We start from the raw sequence: 22317 nt of genomic DNA, 5'->3' as shown, positions 1-22317 counted from the left end.
CAGCCTGGGCGACAGAGCAAGACTCCATCACAAAAATAAATAAATAAATAAATAAAATAAAATAAAATAAAAACTCTCTCAAAAACAAAACAATGGTCCAAGTTCAAGGTCAGAAAATAGGGCATGGGTGATGGACTAGTTAACACATGCCATGGTCAGTGCTTTAAAACAGGAAGGTATCAGCCGGGCGTGATAGCGCACCCCTGTAATCCTAGCGCTTTGGGAGGCTGAGGTAGGCGGATCACTTGAGGTCAGGAGTTCGAGATCAGCCTGGCCAACATGGCAAAACCCTGTCTCTACTAAAAATACAAAAGTTAGCTGGGCATGGTGGTGCATGCCTGTAATACCAGCTACTCGGGAGGTGGAGGCAGGAGAATCACTTGAACCCAGGAAGCAGAGGTTGCAGTGAGCTGAGATCGTGCCACTGCACTCCAGCCTGGGCAACACAGTGAGACTGTCTCAAAAAAAAAAAAGCCACACATGGTGGCACGCACCTGTAATCCCAGCTACTCAGAAGGCTGAGGCAGGAGAATCGCTTAAACCTGGGAGGCAGAGGTTGCAGTGAGCCGAGATCATGCCACTGCACTCCAGCCTGGGTGACAAGAGCAAGACTCTGTCTCAATAAAAATAAAAAAATAAAACGGTGAGGCAGCGAAAAGTTTCCATCCTGGTTTCCAAAGAAAGCTCCTCAGGTAGGCAGAGGGTTGGGTAAAATGCAAAACCCAATGAATGCATGGTCAGAAAGCCTGTGGTGTTACCAGTTTTTAATTCTTTGTGGGTTCAAAACTGAAGTAGAAGGGCCTTCTGAGTCAAACAACACGGCAGCCTGGGCTATGAAATTCTGTTCTGTGATTTTGGCATCACAACCACGTAAATTCTCTTCACACCTCTGCTCCCACGTGGAAGGACTGCAGGGGAAGGCACATCACAGCAGCATTGCCCTGGGGTGGGTGGCTTCCCAGACCAGAGTTAGATGTCCCCATGCACAACCATGGGAATGTGGGGTCCCTGCATTCAAAACTCCAGTGACAGAATATAGTCCCCAACCAGCTGCTAGAGACGAGAACACCCTCCAGGCTGCATGCTCAGGCCAGTGCCTGCTCCTTCCATACCTCATGGGTGACAGTCACAGAAGTGGAACTTTTCTCTGCCTCACCTTCCTTTCACTCCATTCATTGTCCTCTCTATGTGCAACCTGAGCTGGGAAAGGCATTTGGATGCCTCTCTGTTGGGGCCTGGGGCTGCAGAACACACCTACGTTTCACTGGCCTTCATTAGGTGGCCCTAGGGAGAGGGCTTTCTGCTTTGGATCACTGTTCCAGCTTCTGTTCTCTAGCATGGGTCTTGGGTCTATTGGCGTGTCCATGGCCTTCCCAATCAAGTCTCTTCAGGCCCTCAGAGAAGTTTGGCTAAAGGTTGGTGTAAAATCAAGAGAAGCCTGGAAGACATCATGGATGCCATGGATTAGCTGTGCAACTGACCAGCTTCAGGTTTGACCAATCAAAAGCAACATTTGTCATGTGGTCTGACCATGTGGAGATGTTTCTGGACTTGCTAGAGCCTGCTTAGCTGCATGTTTTGTAGTTAGGATTTTTGGAATCTCACTTTGAGTGTTGAAAGTGTAAGGAAGCTTTCTTCTTGTACCCTGGGCTTGGGTATTGCCCAGAGAAGAAATTTGGCTTTTTTTTTCTTAATGGACAAGAAACAGTTGCTGTTCTCATGTTCCAAGTCTGAGAGCAACAGACCCTCATCATCTGTGCCTGGAAGAGTTCACTGTTATTGAGCAGCACAGCCTGAGTGCTGGCCTCTGTGTGTCAACCTTTATTCCACTGCCTTATCTGACAAGGGGTTACATGCTGCTCACCTTACTGCCCTGGGATTAAATCAGTTACAGGCCAGAGTCTCCTTGGAGGGCCTGGAACTCTGAGTCCTCCTATGAACCTCTGTAGCCTAAATGAAATTCTTAAAATCACCGATGGAACCAAAAAATGAATAAATAAAACGGGAAGGTACTGATGGTAAACTCACTAACCAAAGTCCTTGTTTAAGGGGGCATTAACAATGGTAGTTTTATCAGAGGCCTGTGTGGAAGCCAAAACTACCAGAGACGAATTTATAGTGGAAGAATGAACAGAGACCATCGTTTAAAGTCAGATACGGACATTGATGTTAGGAGAGTTAATACGCACAGTTCAATAATAGACCAGAAAAGCACTGATGATAGAATAAAGACACCCAGATTTGAGGTCAAGTAAGAGGGGCAAGGATTTTTAATTAGTTCTGCTTTAATTATTCTGTTAAATATCTAGACAAAGAGGTGGGATTTGATATTGGGATAGTTAGCAAATGCTTGAACTCAGACTAGAGGAACATTCCAGGCGTAATAGTTAACAGAGCCCCTGGTTTAGGGTCAGACCAGAGAAAAAGGGATGAGGACAATCGAATTAATATCTAGGTTTGAGGTCAGTTCAGAGTGGACTCGAGTCTAGAATACTTAACAGAGCCTGGGGTTTGAGTTCACACTCTAGGGGCACTGGTGTTGGAAGAGATAACTGTACAAGTTCAACGACAGATCCACAGGACACTGGCGATGGAGCAGTTATCAGAGGATCAGATTCAAGGTCAAACCAGATGGGAGTTGGTGGTGTATTTAACAGAAGACTGGTTTGAGAAGGCTTGGAGTGGAAAGATTTGGGGATAGTTAAATGGCTGTGTTGGCTAACTAGACTAGTAGATCTTTAAATATGAAATAGGAAATGTAAGTCCTGGTTAAGAATCAGACAGACTAGAGAGCAAGGATAGTGGAACAGCTCTGATTAGGGACCAGGATGATATTGAATGTGGAATGACTAGAAAAGAGAACCCAGTGGCCAGGTGTGGTGGCTCACGCCTATAGTCCCAGCACTTTGGGAGGCTGAGGAGGGCAGAGCATGAGGTCAAGAGATTGAGACCATCCTGGCCAACATGGTGAAACCCCATCTCTACTAAAAGTACAAAAATTAGCCGGGCGTGGTGGCGGCATGCGCCTGTAGTCCCAGCTACTCGGGAGGCTGAGGCAGGAGAATCGCTTGAACCTGGGGGACGGAGGCTGCAGTGAGCCGAGATCGCGCCACTGCACTCCAGCCCTGGCAACAGAGCGAGACTCCGTCTGAAAAAAAAAAAAAAAAAAGAAAAGAAAAAAAAGAAAAGAGAACCCAGATTTTGAGAACAAACCAGAAGAACATTGATGCTTAACAGTAGACCAGATTTGAGATCAGACCAACTGATGGTGTGAGTTAAAATGGCCTACATTCAAAGTCAGATCAGAGGAGACTGAAGGTTGAATAGTTAAAAAGAAGACCAGGCATGACCCATGTGGCATTGTTGGGTGAAAACTGAACCAAGGTCCACGTTTGATTTGAGACCAGAAGGACCTTTAAGCTAGAATATCAAATGAAGGTCAGCCGGGCATGGTGGCTCACGCCTGTAATCCCAGCACTTTAGGAGACCAAGGCAGGAGGATCACTTGAGGTCAGGAGTTTGAGACCAGCCTGGCCAACATGATGAAACCCCATCTCTACTAAAAATACAAAAATTAGCCAGGCTTGGTGGCAGGCACCTGTAATCCTGGCTACTCGGGAGGCTGAGGCAGGAGAATCACTTGAACCCAGGAGCAAGAGGTTGCAGTGAGCCAAGATCGTGCCACTGCACTCCAGCCTGGGCAACAGAGCGAGACTCTGTCTTAATAAATAAATAAATAAATAAAGTGCCTGGGTTTGAGGTCATAGGTACTGGTGAAAGAAACATTAAGAGATGCCCAGGGCCGGGCCCGGTGGCTCACACCTGTAATCCCAGCACTTTGGGAGGCCAAGGTGGGCAGATCATGAGGTCAGGAGATCGAGACCATCCTGGTCAACATGGTGAGACCCCCGTCTCTACTAGAAAATACAAAAAAATTAGCCAGGCGTGGTGGTGAGTGCCTGTAGTCCCAGCTACTCAAGAGGCTGAGGCAGGAGAATGGCGTGAACCCGGGAGGTGGAGCTTGCAGTGAGCCAAGATGGCGCCACTGCACTCCAGCCTGGGCGACAGAGTGAGACTGTGTCAAAAAAAAAAAAAAGAGAGAGAGATGCCCAGGTCTGAGGTCAGACCAAAGAGTCAGTGATAGTAGACTAGTTAACAGAGGCCTGGGCTTAAGTTTAGACTCCATGGGCATTAATGGTACAACTGTTTTGGTGGTGGTGGTGGTGTTGTCGTTTGGGGTTTTTTTGAGACGGAGTTTTGCTCTTGTTGCCCAGGGCTGGGGTGCAATGGCACGATCTCGGCTCATTGCAACCTACGCCTCCCGGATTCAAGCAATTCTCCTGCCTCAGCCTCCCGAGTAGCTGGGATTACAGGCACGCATCACCACGCCTGGCTAAGTTTGTATTTTTAGTAGAGACGGGGCTTCTCCATGTTGGTCAGGCTGGTATCGAACTCCCGACCTCAGGTGATCTGCCCACCTTGGCCTCCCAAAGTGTTGGGATTACAGGCGTGAGCCACTGTGCCCAGCCAGTGGTACAACCGTTAATACAGAAGTGCAGACTGGAATTGACACCATAAGGGCATTGGTGGTGAAATAATTAACAGAGGCCCAGATGCAACGTCAGGACTGAGGGTCCTCGAGGTTGGAATGGAGCAAAAGGGCACCGATCACAAAATACAGTAGTTAATAGAAGCCCAAGCTCAGTTCAAGGTCAGATCAGAAGCCAATTGCTAGTGAAATATTATACAGTAGCCCTGGTTTGAGATTTGACCAGTGGTACACCAGTGGGGTAATAGTTAACAAAGGCCCAGCTTCGTTCTGAGACCAGAGAGGGTTTTTTTTTTAGACAGAGTCTCGCTCTGTTGCCAGGCTGGAGTGCAGTGGCGTGATCTCGGCTCACTGCAACCTCTGCCTGCTGGGTTCAAGTGATTCTCATGCCTCAGACTCCCGAGTAGCTGGGATTACAGGCACGCACCACTACACCCAGCTAATTTTTGCATTTTTAGTAGAGATGGGGTTTCACCACGTTGGGCAGGATGGTCTCGATATCCTGACCTCGTGATCTGCCCATCTTGGCCTCCCAAAGTGCTGGGATTACAGGTGTGAGCCATTGAGCCCAGCCTTTTTTTTTTTTTGACACGGAGTCTCGCTGTGTCGCCCAGGCTGGAGTGCGGTGGCGCGATCTCGGCTCACTGCAACCTCCGCCTCCCGGGTTCAAGTGATTCTCCTACCTTAGCCTCCCGAGTAGCTGGGACTACAGGCATGTGCCACCACGCCCGGCTAATTTTTTTGTATTTTTAGTAGACACAGGGTTCCACCGTGTTAGCCAGGATGGTCTCGATCTCCTGACCTCGTGATCCGCCTGCCTTGGCCTCCTAAAGTGCTGGGATTACAGGTGTGAGCCACTGCGCCTGGCCCAGAGAGGCTCTTGATGGTAAAGTAGTTGACAAACACACAGGTTCAAAGTCAGACAAAGGGCAGGGAACAGTTAATCGAAGCCTTGATTTGAGGCAAGACCAGAGTGGAATTGATAGTGGAATGACTGACAGAGCTTCAGATCTGATGTGAAACCAGTGATGCTGAACAAGTTAACCGAGGCCCAAATGTGACTGATAACACTATTTTTATTCTTTCTTCATTATTTATTCCCCCTTAGGTGGTGAGTCAAGAAAAGTACCACCAAGATGAGTTTAAAGTAGAATGTCAAATCTGCCACCTCAAAATTTCACAAGGAGGAAACCCCCAAAATCATGCACAACAATATTCACGATCAATCCTCTTGAATCCAGACTCAATAGAGAATGTGAAGAGTGTAAACAAAAGAAGAAAGTGTTAGCGAAAAAGGAGGTTCCTCAAAATTATCCTGCCATCCACAGACCTTGGTGGAAACTGGGCATCTGTGTGGTGTTGCACACTGTGCAGAAAAACAGTAACAGAGCAGGCCTCGACTGCAATCCTTGGAAAGGCCTGCTTCAAGGTTGGCCCTTGGCTGGTGTCTAAGAACATAGATTCCAGGAGGGTTCCCACCATTCCCTAAGAGATAAGAATGGCTCACTCTGGCCGGGTGTGCTGGCTCACACCTGTAATGCCAGCACTTTGGGAGGCCAAGGTGAGAGGATCACTTGAGCCCAGGAGTTCAAGGCCAGCCTGGGCAATATGGCGAACCCATCTCTACAAAAATCAGCTGGGGTCGTGGTGGTGCATGTCTGTGGTCCCAGCTACTTCGGAGGATGAGGCAGCAGGACAGCTTGAGCCTGGGAGGTTGAGGCTGCAGTGAACCGTGTTTGAGCCACTGCACTCCAGCCTGGGCAACAAAGTGAGACCGTCTCAAAAAAAAAAAAAAGGAAAAAAAAAAGAATGGCTTACTCTACCTAAGCTGTTTGTATAAAAAAGTGGGCCAGGAGCGGTGGCTCACGCCTGTAATCCCAGTACTTTGGGAGGTCGAGGCAGGCGGGTCACAAGGTCAAGAGATGGAGATCAGCCTGGCCAATATGGTGAAACCCCATCTCTACTAAAAATACAAAAATTAGCTGGGCATGGTGGCAGGCACCTGTAGTCCCAGCTACCCAGGAAGCTGAGGCAGGAGAATTGCTTGAACCTAGGAGGCGGAGGTTGCAGTAAGCCGAGATCGTGCCACTGCACTCCAGCCTGGCGACAGAGCGAGACTCCGTCTCAATTAAAAAAAAAAAAAGGGTGGTTTATGCTGAGCCCCTGCTTTCCTTTTGGGAGTCTGGGATTTGGGTAGGTGCCAGGCAGGGGGTGCCTATGTGACCGTACCGCAATAAAAACTTGATACCAGCCAGGTGCTCACGCCTGTAATCCCAGCAGTTTGGGAGGCTGAGGTGGGAGGATCACTTGAGGTCAGGAGTTCAAGATCAGCCTGGCCAACGTGGTGAAACCCCATCCCTACTAAAAATACAAAAATTAGCCGGGCTTGCTGGTGCGCGCCTGTAGTTCCAGCTATTCGGGAAGCTGAGGCCCGAGGATCGCTTGAACCCAGGAGGTGGAGGCTGCAGTGAGCCAAGATCACGCCACTGCATTCCAGCCTGGGCGTCAGAGCAAGACCCCACCCCCTCCCAAAACAACAAAACAACAACAACAACAACAACAAAAAACCTCTGAGTGCTGAGTCTCTAATTGAGCTTCCTTGGTCAGCAACATTTCGCATGTATTGTCACAACCCATTACTGTGAACCGAGCACATCTTGTGTGACTCCAGTGAGACAGAAGCCCTGGAAACTTGTGCCTGGGTCTCTCTGGGAGTTGGTCCTGCACACCATTTCTTTTTGCTGATTTTGCTCCGTATCTTTTTGTTGTAATAAGTCAATCATAGCCATGAATACAACCACATACTGAGTCTCGGGAGTCCTCCTAGCAAATCACTGGGCTTGGGACTGGTATTGGGGACCATGACACACACACACATACATGACCTTTACCACGGGAACAATCCAGCTCACTGATGTCCCTATCTCACCACCATGTACCCTGAGGTCTATTAGATGGAAGTGCCAGTTAGAAATGCTTGGGGTGCAAGTAACCACACTGTCAAATAACTGGACTGAATAAACGGGAGATTATTTCCCTCCAACAAGACTGTTGGTGCGAGTTCAGCAGCTCAGCAACGCTGGGCCAAGCTGGAGTCTACCATGCTGTGGACTGACCCTAAGGTCCCAAGATGTCAGTCGCAGTTCCAGTCAACGCATATGTGGCAACAAATGGAACTGAGAAGGAAGGGAGGGGCCGGAGCAAGAGCCTCTTTGCTGCTTCAGGTAACTTTGACATTTTCTGGTGACGCAGGCCACTGATAAGCAATTTTGGTTATTTACCCCCATCAATACTCAAAGCTTTTTCTCCTCTCTTGGGGCTCCCCTCAAATACTTAACATCACTTTTTGGTCTCTGAGCTGTTCCAGGGCTGGAATTTGTACCCTGGATGGGGCTGGGAGGAGACAGGGGTGGTCTGAGGGATGGAGATTCCGCCACACAGCAGGAGGCCCCAGGTCAGCCTTAACTTCTGGTTGCTCCTGCACCAGCTTGGGGATCCAGGACTCAACACCTCTGCTCGCTGCTTTCAGTAAACAACACAATGCACAGAGGGGTTGGGAATATCGCCCCCTGAGGAGGCAGCAGAGTCCTGCAGCCTAACATAGTGAACCCCCTGCGGGTCCGACCCAACATTCCCCCCGCCCCCGCCGCCAGCTCCTCCACTGTCACTACCCTGGTGCAAGTCCCCATCACTGCACTCAGAGGGGTCTCCTGCTGGGTCCCCTGCTTCTACCCCCACCCCCAATCTGTTCCCTTCAGCAGCCAGAGGGAGCCTCTATGACCAAGTCAGATCATGTTCCTCCTCTGCTTGACACCTTCTGGTCACCCCCACTCAAGAAAAAAGCCAAAGTCCTAACTGTGGCCCATGAAGCATCTGGCCCGTCTGACCTCATCTACTGCCACACTCTGGTCCAGCAAGACTCTGGCATACACAATGATCCTTCTGGAGTGCTCCAGCCTCAGTGCCTTTAGGCTGGCTTTCTCTCTGCCTGGAATGTTCTTACCCTACGCTATGACTCCCACTCACTTCATTCAGGTCTTTATTTAAATGTCACCCTGAGCCAGGCGTGGTGGTTCACGCCTGTAATCCCAGCATTTTGGGAGGCTGAGGCGGGTGGATCGCTTAAGCCCAGGAGTTCGAGACCAGCCTGAGCAACATGGCAAAACCCCGTCTCTACTAAAAATACAAAAATTACCCGAGTGTGGTGGCACACACCTGTAGTCCCAGCTACTTGGGAGGCTTAAGTGAGGATCACTTGAGCCCTGGAGGTTGAGGCTGCAGTGAGCTAGGGTCATGCCACTGCATTCCAACCTGGGTAACAGAGTGAGACCCTGTCTCAAAAACAAAAAAGTCACCCTGTCAGGATCATCTTCCCTGATGCTGTCACCATAAAGAGCCCACTCCCCCAACTTCTGCAGCTCTGTCTCGCATCCTTGCTTTATTTTCTTCATATCGCTCATCATTAGCTGGCCTGTTCCATATTTTTGTCTACTGTCTCCACTATGATGCAAGCCCGATGAGAGCAGGCATTTCCGTCAGTTTAGGTCAGAGCAGTATCCCCAGTGCCTAGAACAGTTCCTGGCACACGGTCAGGGCTCACTAATGTCTATCGAATGCATGAATGTGTAAAACAGTTAAGGCAGGGCCTGTAACCCAGCAGACATTCAATCAATGCTTGTGGAATGAATGAATCCGTCGATGCATGAATGCACAAATGAGTCAATGAACCCCGTTCCACCGTGTTCCTGGAGCTGCCCGCTGCCCTGTCCGTCCCCGGCAGAGCTGGGAGCCGGCCCTCAGCACGACCACCGAAACTTTATTTACAACACGAGGCTGGAGTAAGAGGGGTGGGATGGAGGACAGCAGCAGGGCCGACAGGACCCTACTTCTGCTCCCGCCTCCAGACGATGACCATGCCGCTGGCGTCACTGGAGGCCAGTAGGCTCTCGTCGCAGTTGAAGCTGACATCAAGCACAGGTGCACTGTGGCCCTGCAGCTTGTTGACAGCAGCCTTGGCCGCCCGCTCCACATCAAAGAAGTGCACGCACATGTCCTCACTGCCCGTCACTGTCGAGGTGAGAGGGAGAGGCCATCGGGAGGCGCCTGGGGTGCCCCTGGTGGGAAGTCCCTGAGGTGTCTGAGGTGTTGAAGGGTGTATGTCTGAGGTGTGAGGTCCTAGCATGGCTTGGGGAGGTTTGAGGGGGCCCCATTCCTAGGTGGGAGGTCACCTGGCTGTTTTGGTACTGTGTGCAGAGTGCGAGGTCTCTGGGCTGTTTGGGGAGTAAGTGCGTTCAAAGTGTGAGTTTTCATCACTTCTCAGCCTTTCGGCCGAGATCAAGTGCAAACTGTGAGTTCTCTGAGCTGTTTGGAGCTGTGAGTTCCACAGTGAGGCTGTTGGGGCAGGAGGGGTCATGAGGTCCAGGAAGTCAGGGCATCAGTGTCCTGATGTCTGAGCCAGGTTGGCACCAGCCCTGGTTCCTGCCCCTCCCCAGCCACCCAGATCCCGTCCCTACAGGACTTACCCACGCAGGCCCCCTGGCGGAAGGACATGAGGGGACAGAAGATGCTGCGCACAGGATGTGAGCTCTGCTCAATGGGGAAGCTTCTCTTCAGCTGCAGGGTCCCCTCGTTGTCTACCACCCTGAGAGGAGGACGAGAGAGCGGGTCAAAACACAGCCCCAGCCCTAGCAGGGAGACAAGTTGTGGGCCTGTGTCCACACCCCTGTGCCTAAGTTCTTTACAAGGTTCATAAAACCCAATTTTTTGTTTGTTTGTTTTTGAGACAGGATCTCACTCTGTCACTCAGGCTGGAGTGTAGTGGTGCGATCACGGCTCACTGCAGCCTCAACCTCCTAGGCTCAAGTGATCCTCCAGCCTCAGTCTCTCAAGTAGCTGGGACTACCTATAGGCACACACTATACCCAGCTTATGAAACCCAATTCTGAGATGACTACATAAACTATAAATAGGGGCTGATGTGTGAGTTACTGATGGTTCAGAAACTGTCTCTGTTGATATAAATGGGAGCCTCTGCAGATTCATTCCCTAGTTTTTCTTTCTAAGGGTCTCTAAAAGATCCTGGTGTTAAGACAGGCACAAAGAGAGGAAATGAACACACCATGGTACGCCCACACTGGAAAACTGCACAGCCCTTAGAGAGAATAAACCACTGTCCCCACAGGTAACCTGGGGGGTTTCCACAAGGCATCACCTGGTGAGAAACTCGAAATGTAGGAAAGGCCATTTCTTTTTTCTTTCTTTTTTTAAGAGATGGAGTCTGGCTCTGTCACCCAGACTGGAGTGCAATGGCACGATCTCGCCTCATTGCAACCTCCGCCTCCCAAGTTCAAGCAATTTTCCAGCCTCAGCCTCCCGAGTAGCTGGGATTATAGGCACCTGCCACCACGCCTGGCTAATTTTTGTATTTTTAGTAGAGACAAGGATTCACTATGTTGGCCAGGCTGGTCTTGAACTCCTGACCTCAGGTGATCCACCCGCCTCGGCCTCCCAAAGTGCTGAGATTACAGGCGTGAGCCACTGTGCCTGGCCGGAAAAGGCCATTTCTTTAAAACGTCTTTCCTTCAAAACTGGTGGGAGCTACGAAAGGTGGCTCACGTCTGTAATCCCAGCACTTTGGGAGGCTGAGGCGCGAGGATCACTTGAGGCCAGGAGTTCAAGACCAGACTGGGTAACACAGCAAAACCTCATCTCTACAAAAAATAGATTAAAAAGGTTGGCCGAGCATGGTGGCGTGTGCCTGTAATCTCAGCTACTTAGGCTGAGGTGGGAGAATCGCATGAGCTCAGGAGTTGGAGGTTGCAGTGAGCCATGATCATGCCACTGCACTCCCTTCTGGGTAACAGCAAAACCCTGTCTCACAAACAAACATAAACATACATGGATATGTGTATACGCCTAGGATTTGTGGAAAGAGAAGGATATGGGGAAAGATGTGGTTCGTTAATGGGCTTTACTGTGGCAGGAGGAGGCAGGAGGTGGCAGGAGGAAGAAAGGAGAGGCTGTGGGAAATGGGCACAAACTTAAGGGTATACTTAAATTAAAAAATTTTTAAGTATATATACAGAAATTGTTTAAAAAAGAGGAGAGAAATAAAGGGGTAGAATAAGAAGCATCCTGTTAGGCAGTGGTTTTCAGGCCTGGCCAGACATCACTTAGGGAATTTCTCAATCTACCAATGCCCAGGCCCATCCCAAAGCTTCTGAAATTACTGGCCTGTAGAAGGGCCCGGGCAGGAGTTTTTGAAGCTCTTCAGGTCATTCCAATGTGTGGCCCAGGCTGAGAACTGCATTTGGGTAACATGACAGATGTGAGTGGGGACAATAATCCCCGTACTGCTCCCCACAAAAAAAAAAAAAAAAAAAAGAAAAAAGGAAGGAAGAAAGGAAAACAGGCCTCTGCTTTAAGTAGCCCTAATCTATTTTATGCTTCAGTTTGCTCACCTGCAAAACGGAGATAATAACAGCACCTACCTCACAGGTCAGTGCAAGGATTGAATGTGGTGATACGTGGAAACTGCTTCAAACAGGGCCTGGCCGCAGTGATGGCTGTAAAGGCACTCACTACTGCTATTACTGTTACTGCTACTACTGCTCCCTCAATTAAACTAACCTGATGGAGGAGATGAGCTACTGTCCCAGTGTGCTGGAGGAGGCAGGTCCTCCATGTCCAGGAGACCCTGATGGGGGACCCACCTGTAGAGCAGCAACTTGTTGAGGCAAGCATTGATGAGCAGTGAGGGATCCCGGGCCTCGCGGCTGACCCAGGACCGGGCTGAGATGCTGGTCACAGGGCTCCCCTCATGCACCACCAAACGCTTGGCTTTGGTCAGCTTCCCTGCAGCAGCAGAGGGAGGGAAGGCAAAGGTGAGGGTGAGGGCTGTGCCCTGGGAGGGCTGGAGGGCGAGCACCCAGATGCAGGCCTGCTGTCTGCCTACCTGTGGCCATGTCAAAGAGGAAAGAGAAGACACTGCCACGGTCATCCCCTGCCCAGAGCAGCCGGCCAGGGGCATCAAAGGACAGAGCAAGGACACGGCCCGTCAGCTTGCTGGAGCCCCCCTTCACTTTCTTGCCCGTGGAGATGTTCATGACATGCACGTTGTGCTTGGCGTTCCCCACCTGTGGGGAGAATGCACAGACCATCATCCTGCTTCCAGCCAGGCCCTCCTTGAGTCTGACCACAGTGGGGCTGCTGTTGATGCGACTGGCTGGTCCCTATTAGCGTCTATTCACAGTAGGGCTGTGGCAGGTAGACAAGAAGGTGACCAGGCATGAATCCACCTCCCTAGCCATCCCCTTTTGCAATCTGCCCAGAGTAGGCCACCTGCCTATGGGACTAAAGGGCCTTCAGAGCCATCATGCTGCCCCTTGGCCGGTCCTCCTACAGTGTGAGAACCACAGGGCCCGCCTAGGCCTGTGATCCCAGCTTTCCCCTGCTCCCTGACTGCTCCTTTCTGGAAATTGTGGGGCTGCTGCTGATGCGGGGAGGATCCCAGCCCACAAGCTCACTCTTGGTCTGTTCCTCTGCAGTTCACCCCACCCCACCCCGGGCCACGCCAGACTTTCTAATGTCCTTCCCCTGCTCTCTGACCAATCTACCCTGGAGTCTGACATGGTGTGGCCACTGACAGACCAGACGAGGCTCAGACTCATCATCCTGCTCCTCAGAGGTAGCCCCTGCAGTTGGAAAACTGTAGGACTGCAGCTGATGGGACCAAAGGGGCCCCAGAGCCAGAACCCTGCCCCTGGCCCGTGCTCCCTGGAGTGTACCACAGCAAGGCCATCCCAGACCAAGAATGGCACTCCCCTTTTTTTTTGGGGGGGGGGGGGGGCGGAGTCTTGCTCTGTCGCCCAGTGGCGCCATCTCAGCTCACTGCAAGCTCCACCTCCCAGGTTCACGCCATTCTCCTGCCTTAGCCTCCCAAGTAGCTGGGACTATAGGTGCCCGCCACTACGCCCGGCTAATTTTTTGTATTTTTAGTAGACATGGGGTTTCACCGTGTTAGCCAGGATGGTCTTGATCTCCTGACCTCGTGATCCACCCACCTTGGCCTCCCAAAGTGCCGGGATTACAGGCGTGAGCCACCGGGCCCGGCCCACTCCCCTATCTTCTGATCTGCTTCCCTTTTAAGTCTGACCACACTAGGACTGCTGTGACGAGATTGGGTGAGGGGGGTGGGGGGGTCCTAGGCCCCCTTGTCTATCCCTCTTTATACTCTGATTCCCTCAGACAGCCTTCCTGACCCAGCCCACCAGCCCTTGGTGAGTGGGTGTCCTGGGGCCTGACCACAGTGAGGTTGTTGTTGACAGGCTGGAAGGTGCAGCAGAGCAGTTCAGCGCCATCGGGGTCAGGGATCTCCCGGATGCAGCGGCCATCCTCAGAGGCCCAGATGCGCATGGTGGCATCCAGTGAGGTGGACACGAGGATGTCATTGGAGAGTGACCAGGCGAAGTCGGAGACACCGCGGGTGTGGCCCCGTAGCACGCGAAGCACTGTGGGTGGGGCAGGCACCAGCTGGCACAGGGAGATGCTGCCATCGAGTGAGCAGCAGGCCAGACGGTGTCGGTCATCATTGGCGAAGCGCACCCTTGGGACTGCAATGCCAAGAAGCCATTAGTGGGAGTCTGCACACTCACTGAGCACTTTTCTCTCTAAAAGGCTCTGACGTGTGTGCCTGGGGCTGGGGCCCCACTGCATGAGGCACAGTGGTCTCAGCAAAGGGCTTTCCTTGGCTGACAAAGGAAACTGTAACCCCAGAAGACCCTCTGCCAAAGCTCCCTAAGTCTTAGCAGCTCCTTTGCAGATTGCAAAAGTCTTCTGCAACGTGAAAAAGTTCCTGTCTTAGCAAACACTTTATAATCAAGGTCTTGGCAATTTGCAAAACCCTTGACACTGTAGCCCACTCTGCCCTCTGCAAGGGGATTTATCATCAGCAAAGGCTTTGAACTCTTCCAAGTGACTCAGGAACCCAGGCAGCCTGCTGCAAAGCGCTCTCTCTTAGGCTTCTGAGGCCCTTTCCAGTAGACGAAGCACTGACCACTTTGCAGAGGGATTTTCAGTCTACAAAAGGCTTTATGGATGGTCATTCCTCCTTTGGAGGTGTGCCAGGGGCCTCGGATTCAGAAAAGGATGCCTTGGTTGGTTGTCACAGTTTGGGCAAATGCTTGGTGATGGAACCCGCCACCCACTGGCTCACCTGCCTCATCCACGTGCTGGTCAAAAACATGGTACATGCCCGCAAAGGCATAGTTCTCGCTCAGTGATGTGTCCCCGGCCATGGCCCGACTTGCCTCTGCCGCTGATGTGGGCACCACGCTGCCAGGGGGCCTGGGCCCCAACAGGAAGTGAGGGGTGACAGGAGGTAGATGCGAGAGTGTTCAGTCTGCCATTGCCCCAGGGCCCCTCTCCTCCTCGCAACCCGCCCCCCGCCTTGGCTGCCTCTGGTGCATACCTGTCCTCATAGACGGCACGGTTCATCTGTGCCTGCAGCTGGTAGGAGCCTCTGCTGACAGAACGACGGTGCCCACGGGCCCCCAGGGCCCGAGGATCATCCTCAAAGTCCTGCAAATGGAGAGAGTCAGGGTGGGTGCATCTTGCAAAAAGCCTGAGAACCTTTGAGGTGTGGAGCCCTGAAAATCTACCTAGAGACAGATCACTTCTCACTGTGTCCCCCGCCACCACCACCGCTGCCCACTTGTACTACTGCAATGGCTTCCTCACAAGTTCTGCTGTTCCTGCCCTCCCCCTGCTCAGCAGGTACTCAAGACAGGGCTTGCTATATGTTTATTGACCTGTTTACCAAGTTTGTGTGTTTACTGATTTACTTGGCATATTATCTTTTTGTCCTCTGCTGATGCAGAACAGTGCCCAGCAAAGAGCAGGTGCTTGATGAAAGTCAGTGGAGTGAATGTGTGCAGGCAGGGTATGCCCAGGGGGTGAATGTGGCCAGGAGCTCACCTCCATGCGGTCAAGAGTAGTGCGGCTACTGCGGACGATGCTGTTGCTATAGGCACGAGCACTGCCTGGCTCGGAGAGGGGCCCGTAGCGCTGGCCCAGCAGCTGCCCCCGAAGCCTCAGGTACTGCCGACGCAGCGCTGGGGGGTGCCCAGCCTTGGCATTCTCCCTCAGCAGCTGGCTGCGCCGGCGGATATACTGCGTCCGAAACTGTGGAAACGTTGGTGTGCGGTACGCGTTGTACCTGCAGGGTCAGGATGCAGGGCAGGCAGCAGGCACAGGACAGAGGGAATCAATCAGCTCGGGGGGGTAGGGCAGGAGAGTGAGGTGTGTGGCAGTGACTGGGGCCTAGGTGGTAAGAATGACTAGCAGTGGTGATGGGGGACCTCTTGGTCCTGTGGTGGGAGTAAGTCTGCAGTAATAATGAGCATGGTCATGAGGTCAGTTTGCAGACAACAGAGTCAGTCTGCTGCCGTGCTGGGGTCCCTACGGGGTGACTGGGTCAGCGCAGACAATAATTAGGGTCAGTATACCGGGGCGACAGAAGTCAGACTGACATTATGGGGGTCACCGTTGGAAGGTGATGGGGTCAGAATGGGGAAGTGATGATGTAAAAAAAAAAGTCTAGGGGGCACCCATAGGGGATAGGATGTCACCAGCCTGAGCCCCACCTCCCTCTCACATGCAGCCTCTTTGCGCATGCCCACATCTGACCACATTTTCACAGCTTGCTGTTTAGAATCCTCTCCGGCCCAGCCAACTCACCGCGGGCGTGCCCGCCCCCGCTACTGCGCATGCTCACCTCCGGCATGCCCACGCAGCCGCATAAGGCAAGTTCTCCGCCCAGCCTCACTTATCGCCATTGCGCATGCACCACAGTAAGTTCTGCTCCCATGGGCTTTGACCCCACGCCTCACCTCGCGTCCACTGCTAAGACTTGCTGCCACACCGCGGCCATTCCCCGGCCTCCTCCTCTGGCGTGTCCGCCCGCGGCAGCCTGCAGGACAAGGGCCTGGAATGTGAGCGTCCCGAGCGAAGGGATCTAGTTCCGTCCCTTCCGCCAGGCGACCACTGCCATAGACATCGAGTCCCTCCGCGCTGGAGATGTCACGAACTCCCACCCGGCTGTTACCATGGTCATCACCCCAGCCCTGCCCTTCCTGGGCAGCGCCCGGGTGACACACAGCGATTCAGAACAGACACCGCCCCTCCCCAGTCGCCATAGCAACGCCCCTCCCCCGCCTAGCATTCCTTGCTTGACATTCCCCACCCATCTTGTCCCCGCCGCCCTCCGCCTTCCCTTCTCAGGTCCAAGAGCATAGCCCGGGATCGGGGACCACCTCCGGGGCTGCCTCCGGTTCCTGAGGCCCCCCGGAGCGGCCCTGAGACCACTGTCGCAGGTTCCTTCTGTCTCTCCTCCCTTTCTTAGGCTCCAGGCAAGATGGCTGCCTGCTATCAGAAAGAGCTGCCGATCCCAGAGCGAATCGATAGGCATCCTTCCCAGGGCGTGGGAGTCTCGCAGGCGCATTGAGGGACATTCGCTTCAAGCCCAAGGACGGAGGCTCCACCCCTCGAGTTCTACCCACTCGTTAATGGCACTTTTTGTATATACAAGGATAATGTCCAAGGGACATAGCGTCAGGGGTGAGTTTGCGAATCATTCCCTAGAAATCAGAAGTACAACATTATAAAAAAGAGAAGAAACACGACTTTTAAAAGTGGTGTAGGGCCGGGCGCGGTGGCTCACGCCTGTAATCCCAGCACTTAGGGAGGCCGAGGCAGGTGGATCACTTGAGGCCAGGAGTTCAAGACCAGCTTGGCCAATATGGTGAAACCCCGTCTCTACTAAAAATACAAAAATTAGCCGGGTATGGTGGCGGGCGCTTGTAGTCTCAGCTACTCGGGAGGTTGTGGCAGGAGGATCGCTTGAGCCCAGGACGCGGGGTTGTAGTGAGCTGAGATCGCGCCACTGCACTCTAGCCTGGGCGACGGGAGTGAAACCCTGTCTCAAAAAAAAAGAAAAAAAAAAAAAAGTGGTGTAGGCCGCTTTTTAGCAGCACAATCTTGTCCAAGCAAAACTTGAATAATAGAATAAAAAATCATCATATATGCAAAGACGCCTTGAAAGTTCACCAGGTCTTGCAGTGGGCCTCTGCACACCCCTGGGATGAGTAAGATCGGTTGTGTGTGTGTGACGGGGATGGTTGGACTTGGATGCCCCCAGAAAGCTTGAGGCTTGAGTTTCTTTTTTTTTTTTGAGACGGAGTCTCGCTCTGTCGCCCAGGCTGGAGTCCAGTGGCACCATGTCGGCTCACTGCAAGCTCCGCCTCCCGGGTTCACGCCATTCTCCTGCCTCAGCCTCCCGAGTAGCTGGGACTACAGGCGGCCGCCGCCACGCCTGGCTAATTTTTTGTATTTTTAGTAGAGACGGGGTTTCACCGTATTAGCAAGGATGGTCTTGATCTCCCGACCTCGTGATCTGCCCGCCTCGGCCTCCCAAAGTTCTGGGATTACAGGCGTGAGCCACCGCGCCCGGCCGAGGCTTGAGTTTCTAAAGACAGAAGATAGAATTAGGCAAAAGAAGCTTTGGGGTTTGGATCTAAGGAGGCTATCTGAATCATCTCTGTTTCAACTTCCAGCAGGAAGCTGCATTTCAAACTGTTCATCTTAACGTTATCAGGGTAAACTTCCTGTTGGATCTTAACATCAACTGACATAAAATTCAAAGCTGTTATTTTCCACATTATTTTTATAACAAATACAATCAATTCAACAATGTTTTAAAGTCACCAAAAGATCACACTGTATTGTATTGACTCAGCATCTCCCTTGTCCCTGTAACAAGCTTATCAGTGTCTTTTCATATTAAATACTCTTTTGTAACATGATTGATAAACAATAAACTATTTCACTGCACAAACGTGTAACCTTAAGAAGAACAGCTAATATTTATGAGACAATGTGCTGCGTACTGTTCAAGGTATTTTATACATATATTAATCTATTTAATCTTTTTTTTTTTTTTTGAGATGGGGTTTCACTCTGTCACCCAGGCTGGAGTGCAGTGACACGATCTTGGCTTACTGCAATCTCTGCCACCTGGGCTCAAGCAGTCCTCCTACCTCAGCCTCCCGGAAGCTGGGACCACAGGCATTTGCCACCACACCCGGATAATTTTTCTATTTTTGGTAGAGACGGGGTTTCACCATGTTGCCCAGGCTGGTCTCAAACTCCTGAGCTCAAGTGATTCGCCCGCCTCGGCCTCCCTAAGTGCTAGGATTACAGGCGTGAGCCACTGTACCTGGCCAATTTAATCATAATAACTGAAGGTTGTGGGTCCTATTACTATCCCCATTTTACAGATGAGGATATCTGAAGCCCAGGGAATTCAAGGGTGACATTTTATTGAACTGGTTCCCTTAAGATATTTTTTTTTAAAAAAAGACATGGTGTCAACTGGGCATAGTGGCTTATGTCTGTAATCCCAGCACTTTGGAAGGCTGAGGCAGGAGGATCACTTGAGTCCAGGAGGTTGAGACCAGCCTGGGAAACAAAGTGAGACCTCATCTCTACCAAAAATTAGGCATGGTGGTACATGCCTGTAGTCCCAGCTACTTGGGAGGCTGAGGCAGAAGAATTGCTTGAGCCTGGGAGGTTAAGGCTGCAGTGAGCTGTGATCGTGCCACTATACTCCAGCCTGGGCAACAGAGCAAGACCCTGTTTCAAAAAAAAAAAAAAAAAAAGAGGTCGGATGTGGTGGCTCACACCTGTAATCCCAGCACTTTGGGAGGCTGAGGCGGGCAGATCACCTGAGGTTAGGAGTTCAAGACCAGCCTGGGCAACATGGTGAAACTCTGTCTCTACTAAAAATACAAAAAATTAGCTGGGCATGGTGGCAGGAGCCTGTAATCCCAGCTACTTGGGAGGCTGAGGCAAGGACAATCACTTGAACCCTGGTGGCGGAGGTTGCAGTGAGCTGAGATCATGCCATTGCACTCCAGCCTGGGCAACAAGAGCAAAACTCCATCTCAAACATAAACAAATTAATTAAAACAGAGAGAGACATGGGGTGGGCTGGGCATGGTGGCTTGTACCTGTAATCCCAATACTTTGGGAGGCCAAGGCAAGAAGATCACTTGAGTCTAGGAGTTTGAGACTAGCCTGGGCAACACAGTGAGACTACATCTCTACAAAAATAAAATTAGCTGGGTGTGGTGGTGTGTGCTTATAGTCCCAGCTACTCAGGAGGGTGAGGTGGGAGGATCACTTGAGCCTGGGAGGTCAAGGCTGCAGTGAGCCATGCCACTGTACTCTGGCTTGGATGTTAGAGTGAGACCCTGTTTTCTGTTTTTGTTTTTTTAAAAAAGAGAGAGATATGGGGGTGTCTTGATATGTTGCCCAGACTGGTCTCGAACTCGTGGCCTTGAGGCATCCTCCTACCTCAGCCTCCCAAGGAGCTGGGATTTGCAGGCATGAGCCACTGCACCCAGCCCTGAACTGGTCCCCTATTTGTGACTGGCATTGGGTTTATTTCCATGTTTTTTTTTCACCATAAAGAGTGTTGTGATAAATACCTTTCCCATTCACTTCCACCTTCTCTCAACAGAACCCTGCCCCTTCATCCCACCACTCTACTTCCAAAGAAATATGATTGAATGAAATAACAGAAGAGTCAGGAATTCGAGTCAGGGATACCTGGGAAATTCTGTTTCACCATTGGAATGAATTCTTTTATTGTTGTTTTTCAATATTAACATATTAAATTTATAAAAATTATTTTTAAAACCTCTTCCTATAAGGCTATAAGACACTAGACAAAACAAGCTAATGAAAGGTTTGTTGGCCGGGCACTGTGGCTCACGCCTGTAATCCCACCACTTTGGGAGGCTGAGGAGGGTGGGTCACTTGAGGCCAGGAGTTAGAGACCAGCCTGGCCACCATGGGCACCTCTGCCTCCCAGCTCAAGCGATTCTCGTGCCTTAGCCTCCCAAGTAGCTGAGACTACAATCGTGCACTATCACGCCTGGCAAGTTTCTGTGTTTTAGTAGAGACAGGTTTCACTATGTTGGCCAGGCTGGTCTCGAACTCCTGACCTCAGGTGATCTGCCTGCCTTGGCCTCCCGAAGTGCTGGATTACAGGCGTGAGCCACTCAGCTGGTTTTTCTTGATTGAACATTCCTCTGCTTGTTACAAGCTTTCGGTTAGTTTTCAAAGTTTGAGACCTGCCTGACAGCATGGTGAGACCCTATCTTTACAAAATAGAAAAAAATAACCAGGCGTGATGGTGTACACCTGTAGTCCCAGCTACTCAGGAGGCTGAGGTGGGAGGATCACTGGAGCCTGCAAAGTTGAGGCTGCAGTGAACCGTGATCACACCACTGCACTCAAGCCTGGGCAACACAGTGAGACCCTGTCTCAAAAGAAAAAAAAAACAAGAAATGCAAAGGAACGCAGTGGACCACATTGGCTGTGTCTGCTTTTCATTGCTACCACAGGCTGAAATAAAATCTCAAGTTGGGCCCCAACTTCAGGGGACAAAGTAAAAGTGTAGGTGGGAAAGTGTAGGTGGTTCAGGGTACAGGTGTGCTGAGAATCAAGGCCAGAGAGAGAAACGGGAGGAGCCATGGAGCTGAGGTGTAATTGGAGTGGAGACACGGAATCCTCATTCACTTATCCCTGAAGTTTCTTCCTAAATGGGGCGAGTGGGGGTTGGGATATGAGGTCATAACTTTCATCATTTCCTGATGGGAAAACATTTGCCTCTGAAGCCAAAGTTCTCACAACCCCCAAATGGGGGTTGGTGACAACTCTCTATGCCCTAAGTCAGAAATAAAATTTCTGCCTTTGGAAAAAGCCTCAAACAGAGCACTGAGCGGTCCCTGGCATGCTGAACTAGCGAGCCAGCCTTCTGACAGATACTTCTTCAGTCCCTGGAGCTACGATTCTAACTGCCAAGATCAACAGTAAGAAAATAATAATGTAAGAAATTGGTAAACTTGTAAATGAAATAGTAGTTTGGCTGGGCACGGCGGCTCACGCCTGTAATCCCAATACTTTGGGAGGCCGTGGCGGGTGGATCACTTGAGGCCAGGAGTTTGAGACCAGCCTGCTCAACATGGTGAAGCCCCGTCTCTACTAAAAGTAGAAAAATTAGCTGGGCATGGTGGTGGGTGCCTGTTATCCCAGCTACTGAAGAGGCTGAGGCAGGAGAATCGCTTGAACCTGGGAGGTGAAGATTGCAGTGAGCCGAGATCACGCCACTGAACTCCAGCCTGGGCAACAGAGTGAGACTCTTCTTTAAAAAAGAAAAATAGTAGTTTGGTTATTGTTGCTGGGGGGCAGGTGTGAAAAATAAATTTGAACTGAAACCAGAATGCACAAAGCCTTGGACTGCTGAGCGTGAGGATAAGGTGGCCGTTGAAGCCTGTCGGCCACGGATTCAGAGCCAGCGGAAATCACTTCACAGGGGTAGGACTAGGGTCACTCTGGTCTTAAGATCTCAATTCAGCTTGCCCAGTGAGGCATTCAGGGCTAGACTGCAGGTCTGTGAGTGTTTAGCCCTTGGATCTGATATCACAGTCCCAGGCGATTACAGCCCTTGATTCTCTTTCTTTCCTGCTAATATGTTGAACTACATCTCATGCTTTTCAAATGTCAAGCCACCCTTGCTGTCCTGGGATAGGTCCCACCTGGTTGTGGTGATAGCCTGCATTACTGAGTGCTGACTATACTGATCTTATATGTACTGTCACAAACCTAAGGAGGTAGGTATGACATTTAAGCCCCATTTTGAAGAT

At 51.2% G+C, this 22317-nt stretch overlaps 1 protein-coding gene across 1 annotated transcript; it reads right to left on the bottom strand.

The window, feature by feature from the left end:
• Positions 1-9277: 9277 nt before the first annotated feature.
• Positions 9278-16983, bottom strand: WDR13 (WD repeat domain 13). Its single transcript, XM_032756866.2, has 10 exons — positions 16861-16983; positions 16438-16517; positions 15524-15764; positions 15018-15127; positions 14763-14893; positions 13853-14160; positions 12504-12684; positions 12262-12403; positions 10072-10190; positions 9278-9616 (listed from the first exon to the last, which is right to left on the bottom strand). Exons 2-10 carry the CDS (start codon positions 16476-16478, stop codon positions 9432-9434), a joined length of 1458 nt encoding a protein of 485 aa, XP_032612757.1. The 5' UTR covers positions 16479-16517; positions 16861-16983; the 3' UTR covers positions 9278-9431.
• Positions 16984-22317: the final 5334 nt, after the last annotated feature.

This window comes from Hylobates moloch, unplaced genomic scaffold (genome assembly GCF_009828535.3).
Source record: "Hylobates moloch isolate HMO894 unplaced genomic scaffold, HMol_V3 SCAFFOLD_7, whole genome shotgun sequence".
Taxonomy (NCBI): domain Eukaryota; kingdom Metazoa; phylum Chordata; class Mammalia; order Primates; family Hylobatidae; genus Hylobates; species Hylobates moloch.
Note: the sequence above shows the minus strand (reverse complement) of the source record. Positions and strands in the feature narration are given on the sequence as shown.